Source organism: Biomphalaria glabrata, chromosome 1 (assembly GCF_947242115.1).
Source record: "Biomphalaria glabrata chromosome 1, xgBioGlab47.1, whole genome shotgun sequence".
NCBI lineage: Eukaryota > Metazoa > Mollusca > Gastropoda > Planorbidae > Biomphalaria > Biomphalaria glabrata.
Genome location: NC_074711.1, coordinates 14,942,835 through 14,966,370, shown reverse-complemented (window position 1 = coordinate 14,966,370; position 23,536 = coordinate 14,942,835). Strand labels below are relative to the sequence as shown.

The window sequence follows — 23,536 nt, the reverse complement described above, 5'->3', positions numbered from 1 at the left end:
TGCTACTAGTTAGGTAAGACTTAATGTGCCTGCTACTAGTTAGGTAAGACTTAATGTGTCTGCTACTAGTTAGGTAAGACTTAATGTGCCTGCTACTAGTTAGGTAAGACTTAATGTGCCTGCTACTAGTTAGGTAAGACTTAATGTGTCTGCTACTAGTTAGGTAAGACTTAATGCGTCTGCTACTAGTTAGGTAAGACTTAATGTGCCTGCTACTAGTTAGGTAAGACTTAATGTGTCAGCTACTAGTTAGGTAAGACTTAATGTGTCTGCTACTAGTTAGGTAAGACTTAATGCGTCTGCTACTAGTTAGGTAAGACTTAATGTGTCAGCTACTAGTTAGGTAAGACTTAATGCGTCTGCTACTAGTTAGGTAAGACTTAATGTGTCTGCTACTAGTTAGGTAAGACTTAATGCGTCTGCTACTAGTTAGGTAAGACTTAATGTGTCAGCTACTAGTTAGGTAAGACTTAATGCGTCTGCTACTAGTTAGGTAAGACTTAATGTGTCTGCTACTAGTTAGGTAAGACTTAATGTGCCTGCTACTAGTTAGGTAAGACTTAATGTGTCTGCTACTAGTTAGGTAAGACTTAATGTGTCTGCTACTAGTTAGGTAAGACTTAATGCGTCTGCTACTAGTTAGGTAAGACTTAATGTGTCTGCTACTAGTTAGGTAAGACTTAATGTGTCTGCTACTAGTTAGGTAAGACTTAATGCGTCTGCTACTAGTTAGGTAAGACTTAATGTGTCTGCTACAAGTTAGGTAAGACTTAATGTGTCTGATACTAGTTAGGTAAGACTTAATGTGTCTGCTACTAGTTAGGTAAGACTTAATGCGTCTGCTACTAGTTAGGTAAGACTTAATGTGTCTGCTACTAGTTAGGTAAGACTTAATGCGTCTGCTACTAGTTAGGTAAGACTTAATGTGTCTGCTACTAGTTAGGTAAGACTTAATGCGTCTGCTTCTAGTTAGGTAAGACTTAATGTGTCTGCTACTAGTTAGGTAAGACTTAATGTGTCTGCTACTAGTTAGGTAAGACTTAATGTGTCTGCTACTAGTTAGGTAAGACTTAATGCGTCTGCTACTAGTTAGGTAAGACTTAATGTGTCTGCTACTAGTTAGGTAAGACTTAATGCGTCTGCTACTAGTTAGGTAAGACTTAATGCGTCTGCTACTATCGCATACTTTCGGTTCAAAACAGCGTCTGGCGATGTTAGTGTCCTACTACCGAATGAATACCGTTTTTCAACATCATGGACCACTTAAGTTGATGACTAACAACATTATGGACCAGTTAACTAAAACTACTGTAGCAACATCATGAATTACTTAAAGTTAATGTGTAGCAACATCATGAACCACTTTAAGTTAATATGTAGAAGCCTCATGAACCACTTTAAGTTAATGTGTAGAAGCCTTATGAACCACTTTAAACTATTGTGTACATACATCATGAACCACCTAAAGTTAATGTGTAGCAACATCACAAATAATTATCACGTGACTTTGAACAATTAGATTAAATCAATGAAGTCTCAGAAGTGTTTGATACTTATGAACAATTGAATCTACAGAACACTTGCATGGCCCTGACGGTCGAGACTACGATAACAGGCAACAGGTGACGTAACACATCACTGCACAGTGTGGAAGCTGTTTCGGGTATCCATCAAGAAATGGCTCATTATGCAGACAATTCTAGATAAGCTTGATCAAGGGACAGTCCCGTCAAATGTCTTTGTTACAATTATTCTAATTCATCTTGTTTTGTGACTAAGATGTCTTGAGAGATTTACCGAAGTGTTTAAGGAAAAGTATCCGAGTTAAAATCTACCAGCTTTCTATCTGTGGGATGTCTGGCTTAAAGACATGAATTGTTTGGTGGGTGAAATTCTCCTGTAGATTTGTCATTCTTTGAGTTGTATTCACTGAAAGCCCTCCCCCCGCCCTCTAAAACAAAAGTAAAAAAAGATGGCACCTTAGTTCACTGGGTATGTTATAGAAACATAAAAGATGTTCTTTATAAAAGCAACAAAAACTGTCGAAATAATGAGAATTTATAAACGATGTTTTATTTTTTATTTTTATATCTTTATAAAACACAACGTTTTCTTGTTGGTTCATGTGTTGTCTATTGGGGGATTCTCAAAACTTTTCTGGACGGGGAAGGGGGGTTGTTTTTGTCTTCCTTTCCCCACCCCCTTTTCTATTTTATTGTTCTTTTTCTTTTGACGACTTTTTTCCCGCTGCCAAGACTGTGTGATACTCTTGTCTCGTGGGATTGAATTGAGGTGACGAGCCGACATCTCTAGAGAACAACGCGACAACTCACGCCAGGCCGTGCCACAACTCGGTGAAACCTAGCAGACGACTTGATGTGACGCGCTCCCAGGCTTTGAGACCCCGCCACGTCCAGCCCCTGTCAACTTCTGACTTACCAACATTCAGAACAAACAAAGTGTTGTTTTTTTTTTCCTATTCGAAGGACAAGAGGGAAAGGTAGAACTAAAGGAAGAATAAAAGCTGTATGTGCTTGATCGATTAGTTTTGTCTTTTGTTCTAAATCTCTTACGCAATCAAAGGATTAGGGTTATTATTCTCTTTGTATGCTTGTATATTATATATGAGTGAACAGAAACAAGTTTTTTACTGTCTAGAATAAATATTTCAGTGCTGGTTTTTGCTAATTCTTTTTTTTTTCTTAGAAATTATGTCATCCTTATACGTTCCGGAGTAATCCTTATGTGCTTTCCATCTGCACTGAGTTTGGAAAATATGTTATACGAAGGATTTCTTGATAGCGATTTTGAAAGTAGGCTTCCAAGACAAAACAATGGATGAAGTTTGAGAAATAATAGTGTAAAGAGTGCGTTAGGTGTAGTTAAAGAAACAAAATTTTTTGAGTTTCTTTTCTTGAAAGTTGAGATGGAAAGAAAGAGGAGCAGCAATGCTGACGGCAGGGATGGGGTCGGGGAAAACAACGTGAACCCCGTCAACACGCATGTTTTTATCACAGTGCCAGAGGAAGACCTTGGCTTCTCAGGGAATCTCAAAAAGTACGGCAAGAAGTGCATCCAAGGCAGCAAGCAGAACGCCCTGCTTATCGGCCTGTTGCTCTCGGTGGTGATGGGAATACTCTTGGGCTTGGTCATCCGAAGCACCAAGGATAAGTTCAGCAAGCGGGAGGTGATGTACCTGGGTTTTCCCGGAGAGCTCCTCATGAGGATGCTGCAGATGTTGATCCTGCCCATCATCCTCTCCTCTCTGATCTCAGGCATCGCAGGCCTCGACGGGAAAACCTGCGGCAAAATGGGGCTGAGGACCATTGGCTATTTCACTGTCACCACTTTCATGGCTGTTTTCCTGGGGATACTGCTGGCTATGACTATCCAGCCTGGTGGTAATGCTGACCGGAGCTCTATGAGGCGGTACGGCAAAGCGGAACCTCTCAACTCTGCTGACACTTTCTTGGATCTTATCAGGTGAGATTAGAAACAAGCTAATGCACTTTGAACTCTTTCAATGTCATGTTAGTTAGAAAAAAAAATAATCTTAGAATTTCATGTTGTTGTTGTTGTTTTTTTTGATAATCCAAATTTTCTTAGTGACACACACACACACACATACACACACAAACTATCAAGAAAGAAAAAAAAAAATAAATCGTACACTATAAAAAAATGGAACGAATCGAATCTTTCCGCTAAAATGTACTGACACTAGATTGCATCAGATGTGGACATTTTTACGTATACAATGTTTAAAAACTTGAAAGAGTTTTATTTTATTTGCTTGTAATGTATATCTGAAGGACGGGAAGTGAAATGATTGCTTGCAATGACTTACTGTCTTGAATAGCTTTTGAAAACTACCAACATCACTAAAGGCAACATCCTATAACTGTCACTGACACCACAAGTAATTGAAACAAAAATAGATTGCCCGTTTTTAAAACATATTTTCTTATCTCATAGATACATCAACGTCTTTCAATAAGTGACTAGAACTTACTTAGAACTGGCCCTGCTTAGAGTATATAAACATCTAGTGATAACCCTCTAGATGTAGATTTAGAAGATGGTGCGCAAAATGTTCCTGAACATTAATTTATTAAACTACTAGCCGGATATTACCCGCGGCCTGCGGGCGTTAGTTTTTTTTTATTTTGTCACGAAAATGAAAGTAGGTTGTGAACATGGGTTTACCCGCTCAGCAGATATTTTCATATCAAAGACTGAGAAAATGGATTTACCCGATTTGTTAAAAATAGATATATTTTCATTTTTTTTTACTTTTGTGGGTGGAACATTTAACATACACTAAGATCTCCGCCATGATTCAAGGAACATTTATGCCAAGTTTTATCAAGATTGATCCAACGGTTTTGATTTCTATACGGGACATACATAGATTCATTCATTCATACATACATACATACATACATACATACATACATACATACATACATACATCGCCTTACTTTCTGATTTATATATTAGATTAAAATACGTTAAAATTCCCGAAAGCGTAATCTGTATAATATATAGTTTGAGTAGTACTCTAGCCAAATTTAAATATTTTTTTTAACTTTGAAACATTATAGTGGTCAAACTAGAGTTTCCTCAGTGTGGCCTAAGAACTAGAATCTTTTCCTATATATTACAACTTTCAAATTTCTATGAAAATCGCTAGAGCCGTATCGAGATCCGTGTCGAGTTTTTTCCACTCTGGTTTTGCTGATGAGTTTGTCAGCTGAATAGTGGAATTTTTCAAAATAAAAAAAAATCAATAATGAGCTTACTTGGAGCTTCTTGCACGACTCAAGAAAACGACAAAATAAACACACACACAGATAGACCTATAAATCCTATTTATAGACAGGCATAGTTTGACCTTTAAACTTCCTGAAGAAATCGACATATATGTATATTACAATGCCTCTGTCTATGTGCTAATCATAGGTAATGACTTGATTGTTAGTGCCATCACATTGACTCCTACAGTCGTAGACTCGCTGACTGTTGTATTGCCCTCGCAGTAGTAGAGGTATAGAATTTTTCTTCTTTTTTTTAAATAGGAGACTTCTTTCAAAAGACGACTTCATTCAATAGGTGACTTCTTTCAAAAGACAACTTCATTCAATAGGAGACTTCTTTCAAAAGACAACTTCATTCAATAGGTGACTTCTTTCAAAAGACAACTTCATTCAATAGGAGACTTCTTTCAAAAGACAACTTCATTCAATAGGAGACTTCTTTCAAAAGACAACTTCATTCAATAGGTGACTTCTTTCAAAAGACAACTTCATTCAATAGGAGACTTCTTTCAAAAGACAACTTCATTCAATAGGAGACTTCTTTCAAAAGACAACTTCATTCAATAGGTGACTTCTTTCAAAAGACAACTTCATTCAATAGGTGACTTCTTTCAAAAGATAACTTCATTCAATAGGTGACTTCTTTCAAAAGACAAAAGACAACTTCATTCAATAGGAGACTTCTTTCAAAAGACAAAAGACAACTTCATTCAATAGGTGACTTCTTTCAAAAGACAACTTCATTCAATAGGTGACTTCTTTCAAAAGACAACTTCATTCAATAGGAGACTTCTTTCAAAAGACAACTTCATTCAATAAGAGACTTCTTTCAAAAGACAACTTCATTCAATAGGAGACTTCTTTCAAAAGACAACTTCATTCAAAAGGAGACTTCTTTCAAAAGACAACTTCATTCAATAGGTGACTTCTTTCAAAAGACAACTTCATTCAATAGGAGACTTCTTTCAAAAGACAACTTCATTCAATAAGAGACTTCTTTCAAAAGACAACTTCATTCAATAAGAGACTTCTTTCAAAAGACAACTTCATTCAATAAGAGACTTCTATCAAAAGACAACTTCATTCAATAGGAGACTTCTTTCAAAAGACAACTTCATTCAATAGGAGACTTCTTTCAAAAGACAACTTCATTCAATAGGTGACTTCTTTCAAAAGACAACTTCATTCAATAGGAGACTTCTTTCAAAAGACAACTTCATTCAATAGGAGACTTCTTTCAAAAGACAACTTCATTCAATAGGTGACTTCTTTCAAAAGACAACTTCATTCAATAGGAGACTTCTTTCAAAAGACAACTTCATTCAATAGGAGACTTCTTTCAAAAGACAACTTCATTCAATAGGAGACTTCTTTCAAAAGATAACTTTATTCAATAGGTGACTTCTTTCAAAAGACAACTTCATTCAATAGGAGACTTCTTTCAAAAGACAACTTCATTCAATAGGTGACTTCTTTCAAAAGATAACTTCATTCAATAGGAGACTTCTTTCAAAAGACAACTTCATTCAATAGGTGACTTCTTTCAAAAGATAACTTCATTCAATAGGTGACTTCTTTCAAAAGACAACTTCATTCAATAGGTGACTTCTTTCAAAAGATAACTTCATTCAATAGGTGACTTCTTTCAAAAGATAACTTCATTCAATAGGTGACTTCTTTCAAAAGATAACTTCATTCAATAGGTGACTTCTTTCAAAAGATAACTTCATTCAATAGGTGACTTCTTTCAAAAGATAACTTCATTCAATAGGAGACTTCTTTCAAAAGATAACTTCATTCAATAGGAGACTTCTTTCAAAAGACAACTTCATTCAATAGTCAATAGGAGACTTCTTTCAAAATACAACTTCATTCAATAGGTGACTTCTTTCAAAAGATAACTTCATTCAATAGGTGACTTCTTTCAAAAGACAACTTCATTCAATAGGTGACTTCTTTCAAAAGACAACTTCATTCAATAGGTGACTTCTTTCAAAAGACAACTTCATTCAATAGGTGACTTCTTTCAAAAGACAACTTCATTCAATAGGAGACTTCTTTCAAAAGACAACTTCATTCAATAGGTGACTTCTTTCAAAAGACAACTTCATTCAATAGGTGACTTCTTTCAAAAGAAAACTTCATTCAATAGGTGACTTCTTTCAAAAGACAACTTCATTCAATAGGTGACTTCTTTCAAAAGACAACTTCATTCAATAGGAGACTTCTTTCAAAAGACAACTTCATTCAATAGGAGACTTCTTTCAAAAGACAACTTCATTCAATAGGAGACTTCTTTCAAAAGACAACTTCATTCAATAGGTGACTTCTTTCAAAAGACAACTTCATTCAATAGGAGACTTCTTTCAAAAGACAACTTCATTCAATAGGTGACTTGTTTCAAAAGACAACTTCATTCAATAGGAGACTTCTTTCAAAAGACAACTTCATTCAATAGGATACTTCTTTCAAAAGACAACTTCATTCAATAGGTGACTTCTTTCAAAAGACAACTTCATTCAATAGGAGACTTCTTTCAAAAGACAACTTCATTCAATAGGAGACTTCTTTCAAAAGACAACTTCATTCAATGGGAGACTTCTTTCAAAAGACAACTTCATTCAATAGGTGACTTCTTTCAAAAGACAACTTCATTCAATAAGAGACTTCTTTCAAAAGACAACTTCATTCATTAGGTGACTTCTTTCAAAAGACGACTTCATTCATTAGATGACTTTTTTTCTATAGGTGACTTCTTTCAAAAGGTGACTTCTTTCAAAAGGTGACTTCTTTCAGTAGGTGACTTCTTTCAGTAGGTGACTTCTTTCAGTAGGTGACTTCTTTCAGTAGGTGACTTCTTTCAAAAGGTGACTTCTTTCAAAAGGTGACTTCTTCAGTAGGTGACTTTTTTCAATAGGTGACATCTCTTAGGTGATTTTTTTTTCAATAGGCGACTTGGCACGTCTATGAATAAGGGATGCCGGGCATGTTAGAGAAATGAAAAAAACAATTTGTGCTTATTAACCACCAAACTGAAGTTGAATGTTATTTAGTCATAACCTTTCTACATGTATTAAAGATTTACCACGAAACCACAGAGAATCGTGAATTACATTCAATGGTGAATTATTGCAGTTTAGGCGTGTAACTCTTGCCTTAACCAGCAAAACGTCTTGGCCTTCTAAACACCTAGAAGAAGGAAAAACTCTGATTTCAAACCTCCAGCCCTGCAGCTATACCCAAACATGGAAAAGCCCTCGTAAATCAACCCCGAAGAAAAATCAGGAGCCGGCGACCCCTTGGTAGCTTGCAGCAGAGCCCGCAATCCCAATGATCTTAAACTGTATCGGCACCAGCCGCGTGGAGAAGTGGAGACTGCTGAGTGGGCGACATCGCTCCGACCATAGATAATGCCCAGGTATCGGCACCTGTCGTTAGCCGCGTGGAGAAGTGGAGACTGCTGAGTGGGCGACATCGCTCCGACCATAGATAATGCCCAGGTATCGGCACCTGTCGTTAGCCGCGTGGAGAAGTGGAGACTGCTGAGTGGGCGACATCGCTCCGACCATAGATAATGCCCAGGTATCGGCACCTGTCGTTAGCCGCGTGGAGAAGTGGAGACTGCTGAGTGGGCGACATCGCTCCGACCATAGATAATGCCCAGGTATCGGCACCTGTCGTTAGCCGCGTGGAGAAGTGGAGACTGCTGAGTGGGCGACATCGCTCCGACCATAGATAATGCCCAGGTATCGGCACCTGTCGTTAGCCGCGTGGAGAAGTGGAGACTGCTGAGTGGGCGACATCGCTCCGACCATAGATAATGCCCAGGTATCGGCACCTGTCGTTAGCCGCGTGGAGAAGTGGAGACTGCTGAGTGGGCGACATCGCTCCGACCATAGATAATGCCCAGGCATTCATCTCATTTCTTTGAGTTGATCCAAAGTCGCTTCGCAAGTCAATGCAATTTACAGCACTTGAGCGATTCCGGTATACCATATTTAAAATAATTCGTTGTAAAGACATTTTGATTTTGCATTGGGACCTCAGTACAATGTAGCCTATTCTCCAATTTTCTAATAATTGTACTAACATTTGTGAGTAGTACAGGGCTCTATATCAAATCTGCATTATGTAGTCTATGATGTGAACATTAGCCCTAAGTAAACTCCTTTAGGTCTGTTCTAGATAGTAAAATAAAAAGAAGATACCGATCGAAGTGTATGCTGACAACAGAGAAGCTTTATGTCTGTTCTAGATAGTAAAATAGAAAGGAGATACCGCTGGAAGTGTATGCTGACAACAGAGAAGCTTTAGGTCTGTTCTAGATAGTAAAATAAAAAGGAGATACCGATCGAAGTGTATGATGACAACAGAGGAGCTTTAGGTCTGTTCTAGATAGTAAAATAAAAAGGAGATACCGATCGAAGTGTATGCTGACAACAGAGGAGCTTTAGGTCTGTTCTAGATAGTAAAATAAAAAGAAGATACCGATCGAAGTGTATGCTGACAACAGAGAAGCTTTAGGTCTGTTCTAGATAGTAAAATAAAAAGAAGATACCGATCGAAGTGTATGCTGACAACAGAGAGGCTTTAGGTCTGTTCTAGATAGTAAAATAAAAAGGAGATACCGCTCGAAGTGTATGCTGACAACAGAGGAGCTTTAGGTCTGTTCTAGATAGTAAAATAAAAAGGAGATACCGCTCGAAGTGTATGATGACAACAGAGAAGCTTTAGGTCTGTTCTAGATAGTAAAATAAAAAGGAGATACCGCTCGAAGTGTATGCTGACAACAGAGAAACTTTAGGTCCGTTATCAGGGGCGGACTGGCTATATAGGCAAACGGGCAAATGCCCGGTGGGCCGGTACCAAATGGGCCGGTCTGGTCGCGACCAAAGAAAAAAAAATTAACGCAGACAACTTAAAAAAAAAAGGGACAGCAGCAAGACACAAGGCCGAACACGTTTTCTTGTTGTTTTTTTTAAATTCTTATTACAATTAATTTTGTTTGAAATTCATCAAGAATATCATCAAAAAAAAAAATACACTATACACTGTATGTGTTATCATTTGCAAAACGTTAGACCGTACTTTCCGTAATGCACGAGCGGCATGGACTGCTTTGATGTCTTCGAGGCTGTGTTTGGCCTCATCATTTTGCTGGTCGGCATGGACCTTTGATGGCAATCCCATTTTATTTTGCTCCTTCCCTCCCCCGTCTTTTAATGGTTCCAATGAAATTTAACCAAAAAGAGGGATGAGAGAGGTTACGTTAGAAAACATTGCTATAAAACAGCAAAAAAAAAAAAAAAAACGCGAAAATTAGAAATTAACTTTAACACATACACACAGCCGCGAAATTGCAATCCACCCTACTTATTCACATCTCAATAGGGGTATAAAGCTATTCTTTCTGCGATTTGATAAGAAAAAGTAAGTTTCTTTTTGTTTATTTTTAATAACATAGATCTAAAAATACTACACTTAATTAAAATATTTAATAAAAAAAATAAATCTATATCTAAATCAATTTTTATACAATTATAATTAATGGCAAATTTATGCTTAGTAAAAATAATACGGCTAGTCTTCGAGTCCGAAGATTAGTGAGGAATGCAGTATTTCCCTTAACTGCGCAGCCCCAGCTCAGACCAACATATTTTGACACATCCAGGGCAAACATAACCATTGTCCGCAGGTGGTCGATTTAGATTATACTTTCGCCATCTACGTTTGTCCTCGGCAGCAGATTTTCTTCTGCGCTCAAATGTGTATCCCGCGGCCTTCGTGAGTGACCTCCAGCTGTCTCGTTCTGAGGCCGCATTCAACCAGGTGCTCTCTTCTACGCCAGCCAAGGAAAGTTGACGCCTAAGCTGGTCTTTGAATCGTTTCAGTGGGACGCCTCTGTTACATCGACCACCTTTTAACTCACCAAAAAAGACTGCCTTCGGCCTACCCAGCGTAACTGTCGGACCAAAAGAAGTCCCTCTATACTGTCCATACCGGCGTTCGCAGAGGACATCGCTATTTGTAGTGCGGTCTTGCCACCGTATGTCCATGATAGAGCGCTAGCATCTTTGGTAGAAGCGCTCAAGAAGTCTTAGATGTTTCCTGTATAGTGTCCATGTCTCAGAGCCATACAGAAGGGTTGAGAGAACCACCACCTGGTTTTTGTAGGCATGCGGAGCGATCTGTTCCGCCAAACTCTCGCCTGAACGCGTCCAAAAGCGCTACTAGCCCTGGCCAGATGGTTATCAACTTCCCTTGAAAGTGAGGCGTCATTTGACACTATACTACATAGATATGTGAAGTGGTCTACCACATTAAGGGGCATGGAGTAGCTCCGTTATAACCATCTCCTTTGTTTTTGTATGGGATAGTAGACGTCGAAGATTGAACATATTGCCGTCAGAACGAAACCGGATATAGATGCCTTCGTGCAATCGCTGCCTCATTTGACCCAGCATTACGCCAAAGAAGATAGCGAATAGAATAGGAACAAGTACACAGCCCTGCTTCACACCATTTTCTATTGGGAAGTGATAAGAAAGGGCACCATTGTGTCTGATCAGGCCTCTTTGACCCACGTGAAGCTGCTTGAGAATGGAAAGGAACGTAGGTGGGCATCCCAACCTAGCTTAAATCCTCCACAAACCATCGCGACTGACTGTGTCGAAAGCCTTGGTGAGGTCCACAAAGGCAGCGTATAGGTTTAAGTTCTGCTCTTTGCATTTTTCTTGTAATTGTCGCAGAACAAATATCATGTCAGATGTACCTCTACCGGCTCTGAAACCACATTGGCTTTCAGATAAGACCTCGTCCACTAAAGAGTGGGTTAGTCGGTCGAGCAACTTAGTATGAAGTCATTAATGATGAAAATTATTACAATAATTACAATAAGTACCTGGATGACCGATCCTAGCTCGGTTAAATAATTTCCTAAGTCATTTTGGGAATATTTTTGTAATTACGAAAATGAACGATCATATAAATACTACTAATCTGAAGAGTTACATTTAGTGTTCTGTTAGTTCTAAATGTAATTATACATGGCGATTAAATATAAAGTCTCTTATGTCCTTCTATAGTCTAGACAAACCACAGCTCACATCCGTCTTATAGTTTTACAATCCATTTTTTGTGTAAAACTATTGTAGGTCTACTATTACTGGCTTAGAAGAAAGTCTTTGCAGTGTAACTTCTTAGATGGTTGCGTTCAAACATTTCATTATGGAATTAGTATACATTCATTATGTCTTTAGTACGAAACATCAAGTGACGCAAATCTCTACGTTATAGGGTAAAACAGGCACTTTGTGACAAAGTAAAATGGCGCATTTTTTCTTAATAGACTTAAATCATTGCATTAGTTTTCTAAAGAAACGTTTCCATGGGACACCTCTGTTACGCCAAACAATATGCTCGTTACCCATACGGGATACGTGCCCTGCCCAGCCTGACGGTTGGACTATAAGAAGTTCATACCATCCATCCATCCCAGTGGTGCTACAGCCCGTGGAGGGATATGGCCTGCTTATACACATCCCTCCATTCAGATCTCAACTGGGCCTTCCAACTCCAAGCCCTAACCCCAAGCTTTTTACCGAGGTGTATAGTTAAATAAAAAGAGGCTGCAGCGTACGCAAACTCGTTGGCCGCTGGCTAGATATCATGTTCAGTGTGAGCACGTAAGGCGTAGAGAAGCTGTGTTATGACCATTTCCTTTGTTTTGGTACGGGACAGTAGACACAAAGCACGAACTTATGGTAATAATTCAACAGCAAAAAAAATAATAATAAGGCTTGTCTTCGATTCCTAAGATTAATGAGGATTGCAGTATTTCCCGTGGCTACGCAGCCCCTGCTGTGACCTACAAATTTTGCCACATCCAGGGCAAGCATAACCATTGTCAAACAGTGGTCGATTAAGATTTTCTTTTCGCGTCTGCCTCTGTTCTCGGCAGCAGATTTTCTTTGGTCTCAAATGTGTATCCGGGGCTTTGAATAGAGGTAATTCTTTAAGTCCGTCAGTTACGCTGGACAGAGCGGTATCCTGTATGGAAGACGAATCTCAGACGAACGCATGCCAAAGGCAGTCTTTTTTTGGTGAGCTAAAAAAGTGGACGACGTAATACCGAAACGCTTAAAAGACAAGCTTAGGCGCCAACTTGCTTTAACTGAAATAGAACAGCTGAAGGTCACCAGCAAAATAAACAACAAAGTACAAGGTATCTATCTACACCGCTCTAGGCAATTCAAGTGTTATCAATTTATAAAGCCTTCAAAACACAATAACTAATCGTACATTGGTACATTTAATTTCATTACTTTTCTTTCATAGTTCTATAATAAATCAATCTACAGTAAGATGGTGTGCAAATGTTTAATTACGTCTATTGATCCTTGAGAACTCGTTCTTGTTTGCAAAGAAATATTTTAGTGTACTGCGGTAAGCCTAGTGACGTAGGCAGCGTTTTTCCCGTTCACGTCACGGAAAATTTTCATTCATAAAACATTCTAGCCAAAATTAATTTTTCGATAATGAGGCATTTTCAAACCGATATAACGGTCGACCTCGAGTTTTCCCGATGTGGCCAATGAGTTGAGAATTTTTTTCTCACTATTATGCACATACCGTGAACTTTTAAAGAAAATCGTTAGAGCCGTTTTCGAAATAAAATTTATATATATATAAATATATATACATACATACATACATACAAGAATTGCTCGCTTAAGAGTATAGGATTTATATAGCGCTGTCACATCCGATATTTAATGAAAGGAGTTTTATATTTTCAATAATGGGTCATGGTATATTCGTATACAAATGGCGTTTTTGAGAATGTACTAGGAGGAAGCAAGAGCTTTTCACATTAAGTAAGTGCCTCTCTAACCGTTCTACTTTCTCTTGTCTTTTAATGGAATGGGTTGCCTGAGTCAGCCAGGAAAACCAATGATTCAGTATATTTTAAGTCACAGATCAACATACATGACTAGATTGACACATGAAATGCGTAAGACGTAACAATTTTTTTTTTTGAAGAAACGTCTGTAATCTGTAAGTAATACCAAAAAGCTTCAAACTCATTAGGCTGCTTTTGTATTGTTTATAGTTTTTATAAATAGAATACACTATGTAATCCTACGAATGCATACATCCAGTTTTCGATGCATTATCAAACTTTATATATTTTGTAGAGAATTAGGCTTACACCTATAATATAACAGATGGGCGTAGCCGGGAGGGGAGGGTCTTCAAACCATCACTTGCCTCAGACCTCATTGTCTGAAAAGGAAATTTTACTTACTGCCCAGTGCAGCCAACTTAAGCAAACTACAGTCACCAAATTTCATGAGCGTAGCCAAAAGGGGTTTTGTGGTTTCCCTTCCCCCTCCAGTACAAAAACTAAAGCATTTTACCATTTTCTACCAGTCGCTGGACTCCATTGAATAGCAGATTAGGTTTTTGAATTTTTTTAGCGAAAGAGTAGCAGGCTAATTGCACTGTAGATACCTCAAAATATGCATTTTTAAAGCTTAAAATAACGGAAATAATTCTTTGTTCCGGGGGAAGCCCCGGACCCCACTAGGAGGAGCTCATAGCGCTCCCCCGGACTTCCTAGCTGCCCTTTGGCGGTGTGTACTGTCTTTCCACTAATTATAGGAAGAGAGTATTCTAGGCTAGAAAAAAAAAACGTTTGAAAGAATGAAAGATCCGAATATAATGAAGGTTAATTACATATACACACACAGACACATATATATATGTATATAAATTGCGGAGTGGGATAAAAATCCCCCCCCCAACCGAAAATATATGACATGCCATTTGTGGGCCGGTTTATATGGTAATGCCCGGGCCGATTTTGATACCCAGTCCGCCCCTGTCCGTTATCGTGAGATACAAGGGAGACGTAGTGTAGTAATCAATTAAAAAGTAAAAAGTACGTGGACCACTCTGAAAGAATGAGTGATTGAATGAATGAATGACTGAATGAAAATGTGTGGTGAATGAGAATGAGTAAATGAATGATTAAATGAATGAGTAAATGAATGGTATGTATGAATAAATAATAGAGTGAGTTGATGAGTGAGTGAATGTAGGAATGAATCAGTCAATAAAGAAATATATTTTGTGGATTTACTTCACGATGTTCGCATCTAAATTCGAATGTAGAAAATTGAATATCTGGCAGATGAGTTAGCTCGCTGAACCTGTGTATCAGATGAAACAATGACATAAAGGAACTCAGTGGCATAGCAGGGGTTGGTGGGAGGTGGGTCCAAATTCGAAAGTCCCACGGGCCCCCACTTGCAATGTAATCTTGCAATTCATGGTGTTATATAAGCTAGTGGCCCTGTTACATGTATCCCACACAGATTTACATCTTTCCGGCGTGGTTACTTTCATGGAGTAACCTGCGTTATATATTATTTAAGCTATACATTCATTAAGTACATGATGTTGAATGTCAAAATGCAGGGGCCGACTAAGAGATCAAGCCCTCCCGGGCCTTCTAGTCCCTAGCTACGCCCCTGAAGGAACTGTTGACCTTGAGGAACAATAGACCTATTAACCTACATAAAAGAAAAAGAACAGCTGACTTGAAGGTCAAGATGAACCTGAAGGAAGATCTTACCCCCCACCAACCACGAAGGTCCTTCGACCTGTAGGAGCAGTCTATACCACTTATGACATCATTCTTTATGAACAGTACTATTTCTCATGCCCAGTAGTAGCGTCGCACATTACATCAATGCGTCAACCAATGAAAATCAGAGTACAAATCATGTGATCCTCTCGTCTCCTTAGCCCTGGGGAAAGCCTCTTACGTGTGACACATGAACGGCACGAGTTGTCACAACTGTCACATGGCCTTGTTATATCCGGAATGCCTCTTAAACAGATGACAATCTGCCAACGTGACTAGACCAAGTGACAATAACAACCAGAAGATGTGGTGATAGTACACTTTGCACGTGTGGTCATTGGGTTTTACTGCTAGAATTCATGGAACTTTTCGTTTCCCATCTTTTTCTTTGATTTCACCTCATCCTTAGGTCTTTGAATAGTTTCAAGAAATATGCCTCGCTCACAATTGTTATATGTTAATAAAAGATTGTCTTTTCAATTCAGAGTTTTCTATCAAACTTTATCCATATAAATATATATATTTATATATATATATATACAGTCTTGTATTAAAAGTCCAACAGTGGTGTCAGAACAGTATTAAAACAATCGATAAGATAAGATAAGGTAAGCCAAGATAGGATAAGTTAAGATCATTTTATTGGTCCATGCAAATGGAAATTCCATTTGTCCATCTCAGCACTACTACTATAACTATAAAGAAAACAATGAAACAGTGGTAATGATACCACAGTGAAACAATAAAACAGTAATTACAATGAAACAGTGAAAAACTGAACACGTTAAACGAAGAAAGTACACTGCAACGGGTGAAAAATAAGACCTTGAAATAAATATTATTATAGCTTTTATATAGTGCTACTTTCATGCTTATAGCATGGTCAGAGCGCTCTGGTCAAATCTCATTTGTGGACCAGTGCGGTGGAGGGGGTTTCCTAAACGCAACTCTGCCCGAGCCGGGTGTCGAACCTCGAGCCCCTTCTAGGTAGCCAATACAAGTCAAATTCAAACGCACGTAGCCTCTCGACCACGCTTGCCACATAATAAAAGAATGTAATAAATAAAACAGTAAAAAAAAAATCTGTTTTTTTAAGACGACTTTGAATTGAACTCTTATATTTTAGAAAGCACAAACTGGCCAGTACATCTATTCTACGTTCCCTAGTGAAGTGCGCTGTACGCAGATGCTCCTGACTTGTAGATCTAAGCTTTTAATATGATTATCTTCAGTATACTAGTAGAAAAAAAAAAGCCTCGCCTTTATCTGGGGTCTATCATATCTTTTTTACACAAAAAGAATTATTAAATGAATATGTTTTTCTTACCTATTATAATATATTTTTCCTAGAATGTTTTTTCCTAAAAGCAATTTTCGTCCTTAAAAAGTCCGGATGTTTTCCTGGGGAGTTTTTTAATTATTTCGTCTCGGCTTATTGTCTTTTTTATCACCAGGAGATGATGAGCTAATCTCTTTCTCTCTATCTCCTTGCTTGTCTCTGTCTCTCTATCTCCTTGTTTCTCTCTGTCTCTCTATTCTCATCTTCTTTCTCTCTTCTTTATGATGTAATTACTTCATGGTATAAATTTAATGGACTTTAAGGATTCTAAAGTCTCAAATATCGTTTTATGATTTTCCCCATTTCATTTAAGATTACAATCATGAACAAAAAAATCTACTGTCATCAATAAATGTCTTGATATGATGTTAGTCTCCTACGGTTATGTATTCCCACATGGACTGCTTCTTTGTATTAAAGTGTGGATTCCCCTTTCAGACCTTTTGATCTTTAAGGCAGATGATGTAAAGGTCAATCTGTCTCTATAGACGACTGTTAACGAGAGTGTCAAGTGGCCTTTACTTTCTACAAGCTATCTCATGAATCTATAAGAGTTGGGTGGACTCAGGGGCGTTCTAAAAAATCCCGAAGTTGAAAATATCCGTTTCAACCACGATGGAACACGAGACCAAATCAGTTGGGTAGTCAAGCTCTTTACCATTCAGCCCCCACGTCGCCAGTTTCTTTGTATAAATATATACAATGGATAAAACTGAACTCCTCCCACAGCCCCCACCTCATCCACATCCCCCCCCCAAAAAAAAAAGGAAAACAACAAGTTTTTCAAAACAAGATAGCTATAGTTGACACTTCTTTATTTGCTTCATCATTGGCTGTTAGTGAAACTGCCGGAGTTTAGACCATAGTGTTTTCATAATTGCTTTTGCTTTTGGTTTGCTTTTCATTGAATATGTTTAAAAAAAATGGTTCTATAAGTTAAACTGAAAGTTTCATACGATAGTGGGAAGCGTGGTCGAGAGGGTAAGTACGCTTGAAATTGGCTTTGCTTGGCTATCTATGAAGGGGGCTCGAATTTCGACACCCAACGCGAGCAGAGTTGTGTTTACTGAGCGCCTAAAGGCGGCACGGAAAACCTTCTCCCAGATACCCCCTCCCCCCCACTGGTCCACAAATGAGATTGGACCAAAGCACTCTGAGCATGCTATAAGCATGAAAGTAACGCTATATAAAAGTTATACATTTATGGCATTTATGAATATGACATTCTCCCCCGATTCCTCATGATTGGATGGCTGCCTGGTCGTGCGGTTTGCGCGCTGGACTGTCATTTGGATTTATCGATGGTCCCGGGTTCAAACCCTGCCCGCTCCCATCCCCCGTCGTCCTGCGGGAGGTTTGGACTAGGAAGTAAACTATCTTCAACTCTGAAGGAACATCCGAAATATGTAAAACAAACAAAACATTTTACAAACGATTATATTAGATACTATCTAAAAACCCGGCTTTGCTATGGTTGAGCCACACAAACGCTCCATTTTGTTTCCAGCAAGTGAGAAATCCCCTGCGATTGAATGGTTCAGGGACTTCTTATGTACATATAGACCTATAGGTTTTCAAAATTGTAAATCTACAACGTGAGGTCAATGAACATTCGGAATGAATGATTGTCAGGGTTGTGTTAAAGCCTAGGCTCGTTTGCCCGGGACCCTGACATTCAACAGACACCTTCGTGCTTACAATAAATAATTGACTCACTGTTAACAATGTAATTGTTTAATGACATGAATATAAGTAATAATGACAACTGATGAAGTAATGACATTGAGTCTAAAATATTCTAATATTGTGGTTATAGGAATTAAACAATAATTCTGCACCTTGCTATCATACAACGCAACACAATAATACGTTCAACACTGGCCAACTGCCGATAACAAACTCCAATGTAATCTTGATAATCCCATTTATAACTCCCAGTAAAGACATAAGAAAGACAAATTGAAAGTTCTAGTCCCAAAACGCTAAAGCAGCGAAACAACTGCGAAATGCAGTAATGCCTTAAATACTCACCCTGAACAGGGGAACACAGAAGAATCTCAAACACACGACGTTACACCAGCATAATAACAAAACCAGTCCATAAACTTACAAACAAGGCAACCAAGAAAGTGCGTTCAAAAATTGTGCACTTAATAAACATTGGTGCTAGAATGCCATAACCTACGCACCGACAATGATGTGTGTACAGAATCTATCATTGGTATGTTTTTAGTATACAAATGTATGCGTCCTCTTAGCTGTTATAGTATGAGCCACTCTGCTGAGCACACTTGAAAGCAAAAGATCAAAGAGGTTGAAGAAATGCCCAGACAGGTCGGAAGCCATTGGGGAGTTGAGATGAAGGGGTTAAGTGAAGTATGTCCGTTTGTGCTAGGCCAGAGTGCGAGAAAACTTTGATTGTCGCTGATATAGAAATGACATAAATTAGTTTATTTATAAATAAGTTTCAGGATGCGAGCATGAAATCAGCCAGCCAATGCTCACGCAGCAAAAGATGGGCCAAGAAAAGTCGACAGCAATCCTATCGAGACTGCTACAGCGCTTATCGATCTCGATCTGGTTGGAAGAAGAAAAAAAAACAACTAAAATCACTCATGCGTGTCCGTTCCGACAGAAAAGCCCGACAGCGTAATTAAAAGTAACATCATCAAATAATCTATTCCTAGTGTACATAATACATGAACTGGCCAATCTACGATATCAGCTTCCAGTGACCTTGTCTTGTCAGTAATGTCGTCGAGTGAGATACGAAAGTAAAGTATTTTTCTTTGAAATAGTATTTTTATTCACATAAGTATGTTCTTTAAAAAGGGCATCATAATTTAAAAAAAAATTATCAGAATAGTTTTAATGCCGCAGACTTACCAACCTCCAGAATGTTCTGCATTGCTATCTCCTAATGACTGACAGGTGTACTCCTTTTTCAATGTCATATTGTATTATCAACTTATAAAGTATCTGTTGAAATTGATATAAGTATAAATGAATAAAATATTTTGTTAAATTACGATCTATTTTTCTCTTGATACAATTTATTGTTTATAATGGGGACTAGCATTTTTATAATACCATAATATGCACATGTAAGACAACCATTAGAAAACTGGAAAGTAAGAAGTATACATATTGAGATTTATAGACACAGTTTGTTTTTACAGAGATGAGGCACTGTAATTCATAAGTGTTTAAAATGACACTACTACAGTGAAACATGCAAATACTTTAATAGACGCTCTTACATTCAATCATACATCATACTAATTGGAAATAATACAAATGTTCTCAATATCTCCGTATTGGAATCTTAAAAGGATATAAAACAAAAAGGGAAAAACTGTATAATTCTAATCGGGTTAGCTTTTCATTGAATTTGTTTCAAGAAATAGTTCCAAATGTTAAACTGAAAGTTTCATACGATAACACTATGCACTGACATTAAACAAAATAATAATAAAACCAAACAAAAACAGTATCACGTCTTTTAAAGCATCTTATATTTTGTTTTTGTACTAGGGGAAGGGGAGAAGCAGAGGTGCTAACACATACCCAGCTGTCTGGGTACAAATACTTCCGGCGGCGGGCCTGACATCTAAATGCAGAACCAGGGGATAAAGTCTCATATTTGGATACATTGAGTCTTATCTTCAAAAAAAGAAGATGATTACGTCCTACGCGTCATGCATCTAGTCATGCATGTTAACCAATGACTTAAATTCTGCCAAGTCATTAATTGCCCTGGCTTGCTCAGGCAACCCATTCCATGCTCTAATAGCGCTAGGGAAGAAGGAGTATTTGTACAAAGTTGTCCTAGCATACGGAACAAGGAATGTGCCTTTATCTTTGTATCTTTCTGAGTATTTTATTAGGTTTTGTTTTGGTATATAAATACTGAGATACTGTAGTTGCTATTTTCTTTTTAGAGCGGCCTTGTATTCAATTCAGGTTTCTAAACATGTCTTCTAGATGTATTCTCGTACAAATCACACAAACACCATTTTTTTCTTTCTATTACATAAACTTAAGGCACTGAAATTATTTTTCTTTTATCGTTATAGTGCCAGAGTAATACCGGGATAGTATTTTCTGTACCAATCCTACAAGCTAGATGGTAAGGAGGGGGCTGGGCAGCCAGCTTCTATACAAGGGCGTCTCCAGTAGAAATCATCGTTTGTAGGATTCGGTCATTTCATGAACTAGATACAAACATTGACTTTATGTTCATGTATATGTTTCTATATTCGATACTCAGGACGCTGACATTCATGAAATGGAATACTTACCTATACATGTGCACAGGATTTTAGAAACGCTAGCTTATATATTAAAAAAAAAGAACAATTGGATCTAGTCTACATTTATTAGTCAACAAGCAATATTAAAAAAGAAATTTATATAAAAAAATTATCTTAAGGGAAGACCCGCAAAATCGTTTGCATAGATCTCAATACGTCAGGATTAAGCATCCTTTTCAGATACAATTTTTAATTACCACTAATTTTTTACCTTATTGCTATTTGAATAAAATAGACTCTTGTATCGACATTGATAATAAATAGTTATTCGAAATTTGAACTTGATCCGAGAATGAGAATTAGAAAAAAAAAACTTGTCTAAAACGTAATAAGGGACTTTATACAGCAGCAGTTACTTACCTTGTTCGATAAAAAAAATTAATTATGTAAATAATTAGTACATTTTTTGATTGTTGCAAATTTTGTTAGCTATTACAAATAATAGTGTAAAGTTTCAAATTGATCCAGGAAAGGGTGTGGGAGATATAACGTGTGCAAAAATTGTACCAGACCGACAGAGTGAGTTGATAGAAGCTTTGTAAAAAGAAAGTTCTTAAAATAGTTTTTTTTTATTATTCTAACTGGAGTGCATAAATCAACAAATCCTTTTCCTTATTCTTGTAAAAAATTATAAAAAAAATAAAAAACCGAAAGAAAAAGTTGTGTTCCTCCTTTTTTAAAAAATAAATCACTTTTAATCGGAACTGTTACCATCATGGGCGTAGCCAGGATTTTTTTTCGGGGGGGAGGGTTTGGGGGGGGGGACCGACCTGTCCCCCCCCCCCCGCGAAAAAAAAAAGTATATATATATATGTGTGTGTGTACATAATTAATCTTTATTACATTCTGACCCTTTCGGAAGACGTTTATTGTTTATTGTAGACTCCCCGCCCTTGCTAGCAAGGGGGTCTGGGGGAGTTCGCAGCGCTCCCCTAGCGCGGGGCGAAGCCCCGCCGCCGAGCACTATTTCTGGTATTGAAAGCCAACAAAATGCATATTCTGAGGTATCTACAGTGCATTATCTTGCTATTAAAAAGTTTTATTTCAAAAACCTAATGTGTTATTCTTACTGACTTAGTCCCTCTCGAGCCGTTCGGCGCATTTTCCGGCAAGCTGTTTCCGCAACTCTTATTTTGCGTAATTCATTTTGTCGGAAAACATGTCCCGCAAAACCTCATGCGACGCTCTGTCACAACCTTACTAAGGATTCGACTCCCAGTTCGGCATATGATTTCTTTGATTTAGACCCGATCTCTATGCCTGACTCCTAAAATCTGTCTTAGCCATCTTTGTTGAGACACATTTAATGATTTTAAATTTCGGCAGAAGACTATTCACACTTAATTAATGGAGCCCAAGCCACTGGTAGAAATTTGTAACCTTTCTTGACTACGCTCTTGGAATTACATGCCTGTATTTCGCTTTAGATTTTATATCGACAAGGGAAAGTTTTTTCGTCAAATCATTTGTTGAGAAATCTCTGGAGTTTTTTTTTGTTTTGTTTTTAATTCAAAACCCCATTTAGCTACGATCATAGAATTTGGTGACTGTAGTTTGCTTTAAAATAATATTGAAGAGAGAGGTTTTCAACTCTAAACGCTCTGTAGGGGAATTTTAAACTCAAAACCATCTGGAGGGGTTTTAAACTTTAAAGAAAAAGCCATCTGGAGGAGGGGGATTTAAACTCAAAACCCCTTTGGCTACGCTCATAGATTTTATAGTGTGTAATTTGCTTTTTTTTTTATATTGAAGAGGTATTTTTTAGCTTCAAACCCCAACTGGAAGGGGGAGGGGGGTTAAACTCAAAACCCCTTTGGTTACGCTCATAGAATTTTGAGTGTGTAATTTGCTTTTTTTATATTGAAGATGGGGTTATCGTAAATTTTGGATGGGGTTTTAAAATCAAAATCTTCCTCAACTGTGCTGTTGGAATTTGGGGATTGTTGTTTGCATTTTTTTTGTTTTGTTTTATAGAAGAGGGGGATTTAATTGCAAAAACCACCTAAAATAAATAAAATGAAAGCAAAAATCAGTCACTTAATTCCGGGGGGGGGATTTCATTTCGGGGGGGGGGGGGTTTGAACCCCAAGAACCCCCCCCTGGCTACGCCCATGGTTACCATTTAACCAGCCGGAAGTTTGAAAGCACTTTTAAATCCTGACCTGATAGAAACCATTGTGTAGAATAAGGGGAAAAAAAAAGGATGCCATTGAAGAGTCGAGATTACATGGTCTGCCAAATAGGAGCGAAACAAAGCCAGAATGTGTTTATCAAGTTTTGTATGTTAAGCCTCTAATGCCTTATGGTTTGAAACTAATATTTTTATTTTGAAAGACGTTTTTTTTCCCTAAAACCCTGACAATTATTTTTGTTTCAGTTTATAGTATTTTTATGTTAAGGCTTCTTACATTCGTAT

At 37.8% G+C, this 23,536-nt stretch overlaps 1 protein-coding gene across 3 annotated transcripts in view; it reads left to right on the top strand.

Moving 5' to 3' along the window:
- Positions 1-2,376: 2,376 nt before the first annotated feature.
- LOC106060444 (excitatory amino acid transporter 1-like) overlaps positions 2,377-23,536 on the top strand; it is a 104,029-nt gene continuing 82,869 nt past the window's right edge. For 2 of the 3 annotated variants that reach the window (XR_008776977.1, XM_056024077.1), the window contains exon 1: positions 2,378-3,483. Coding sequence is in view for 2 of the 3 variants with exons in the window: in XM_056024077.1 (XP_055880052.1) it covers positions 2,927-3,483 (557 nt within the window). In the remaining variant the exon portion in view is untranslated. Of the gene's footprint in view, positions 3,484-23,536 lie in introns of all 3 variants that reach the window. The other variant, XM_056024085.1, reaches the window with a different exon arrangement.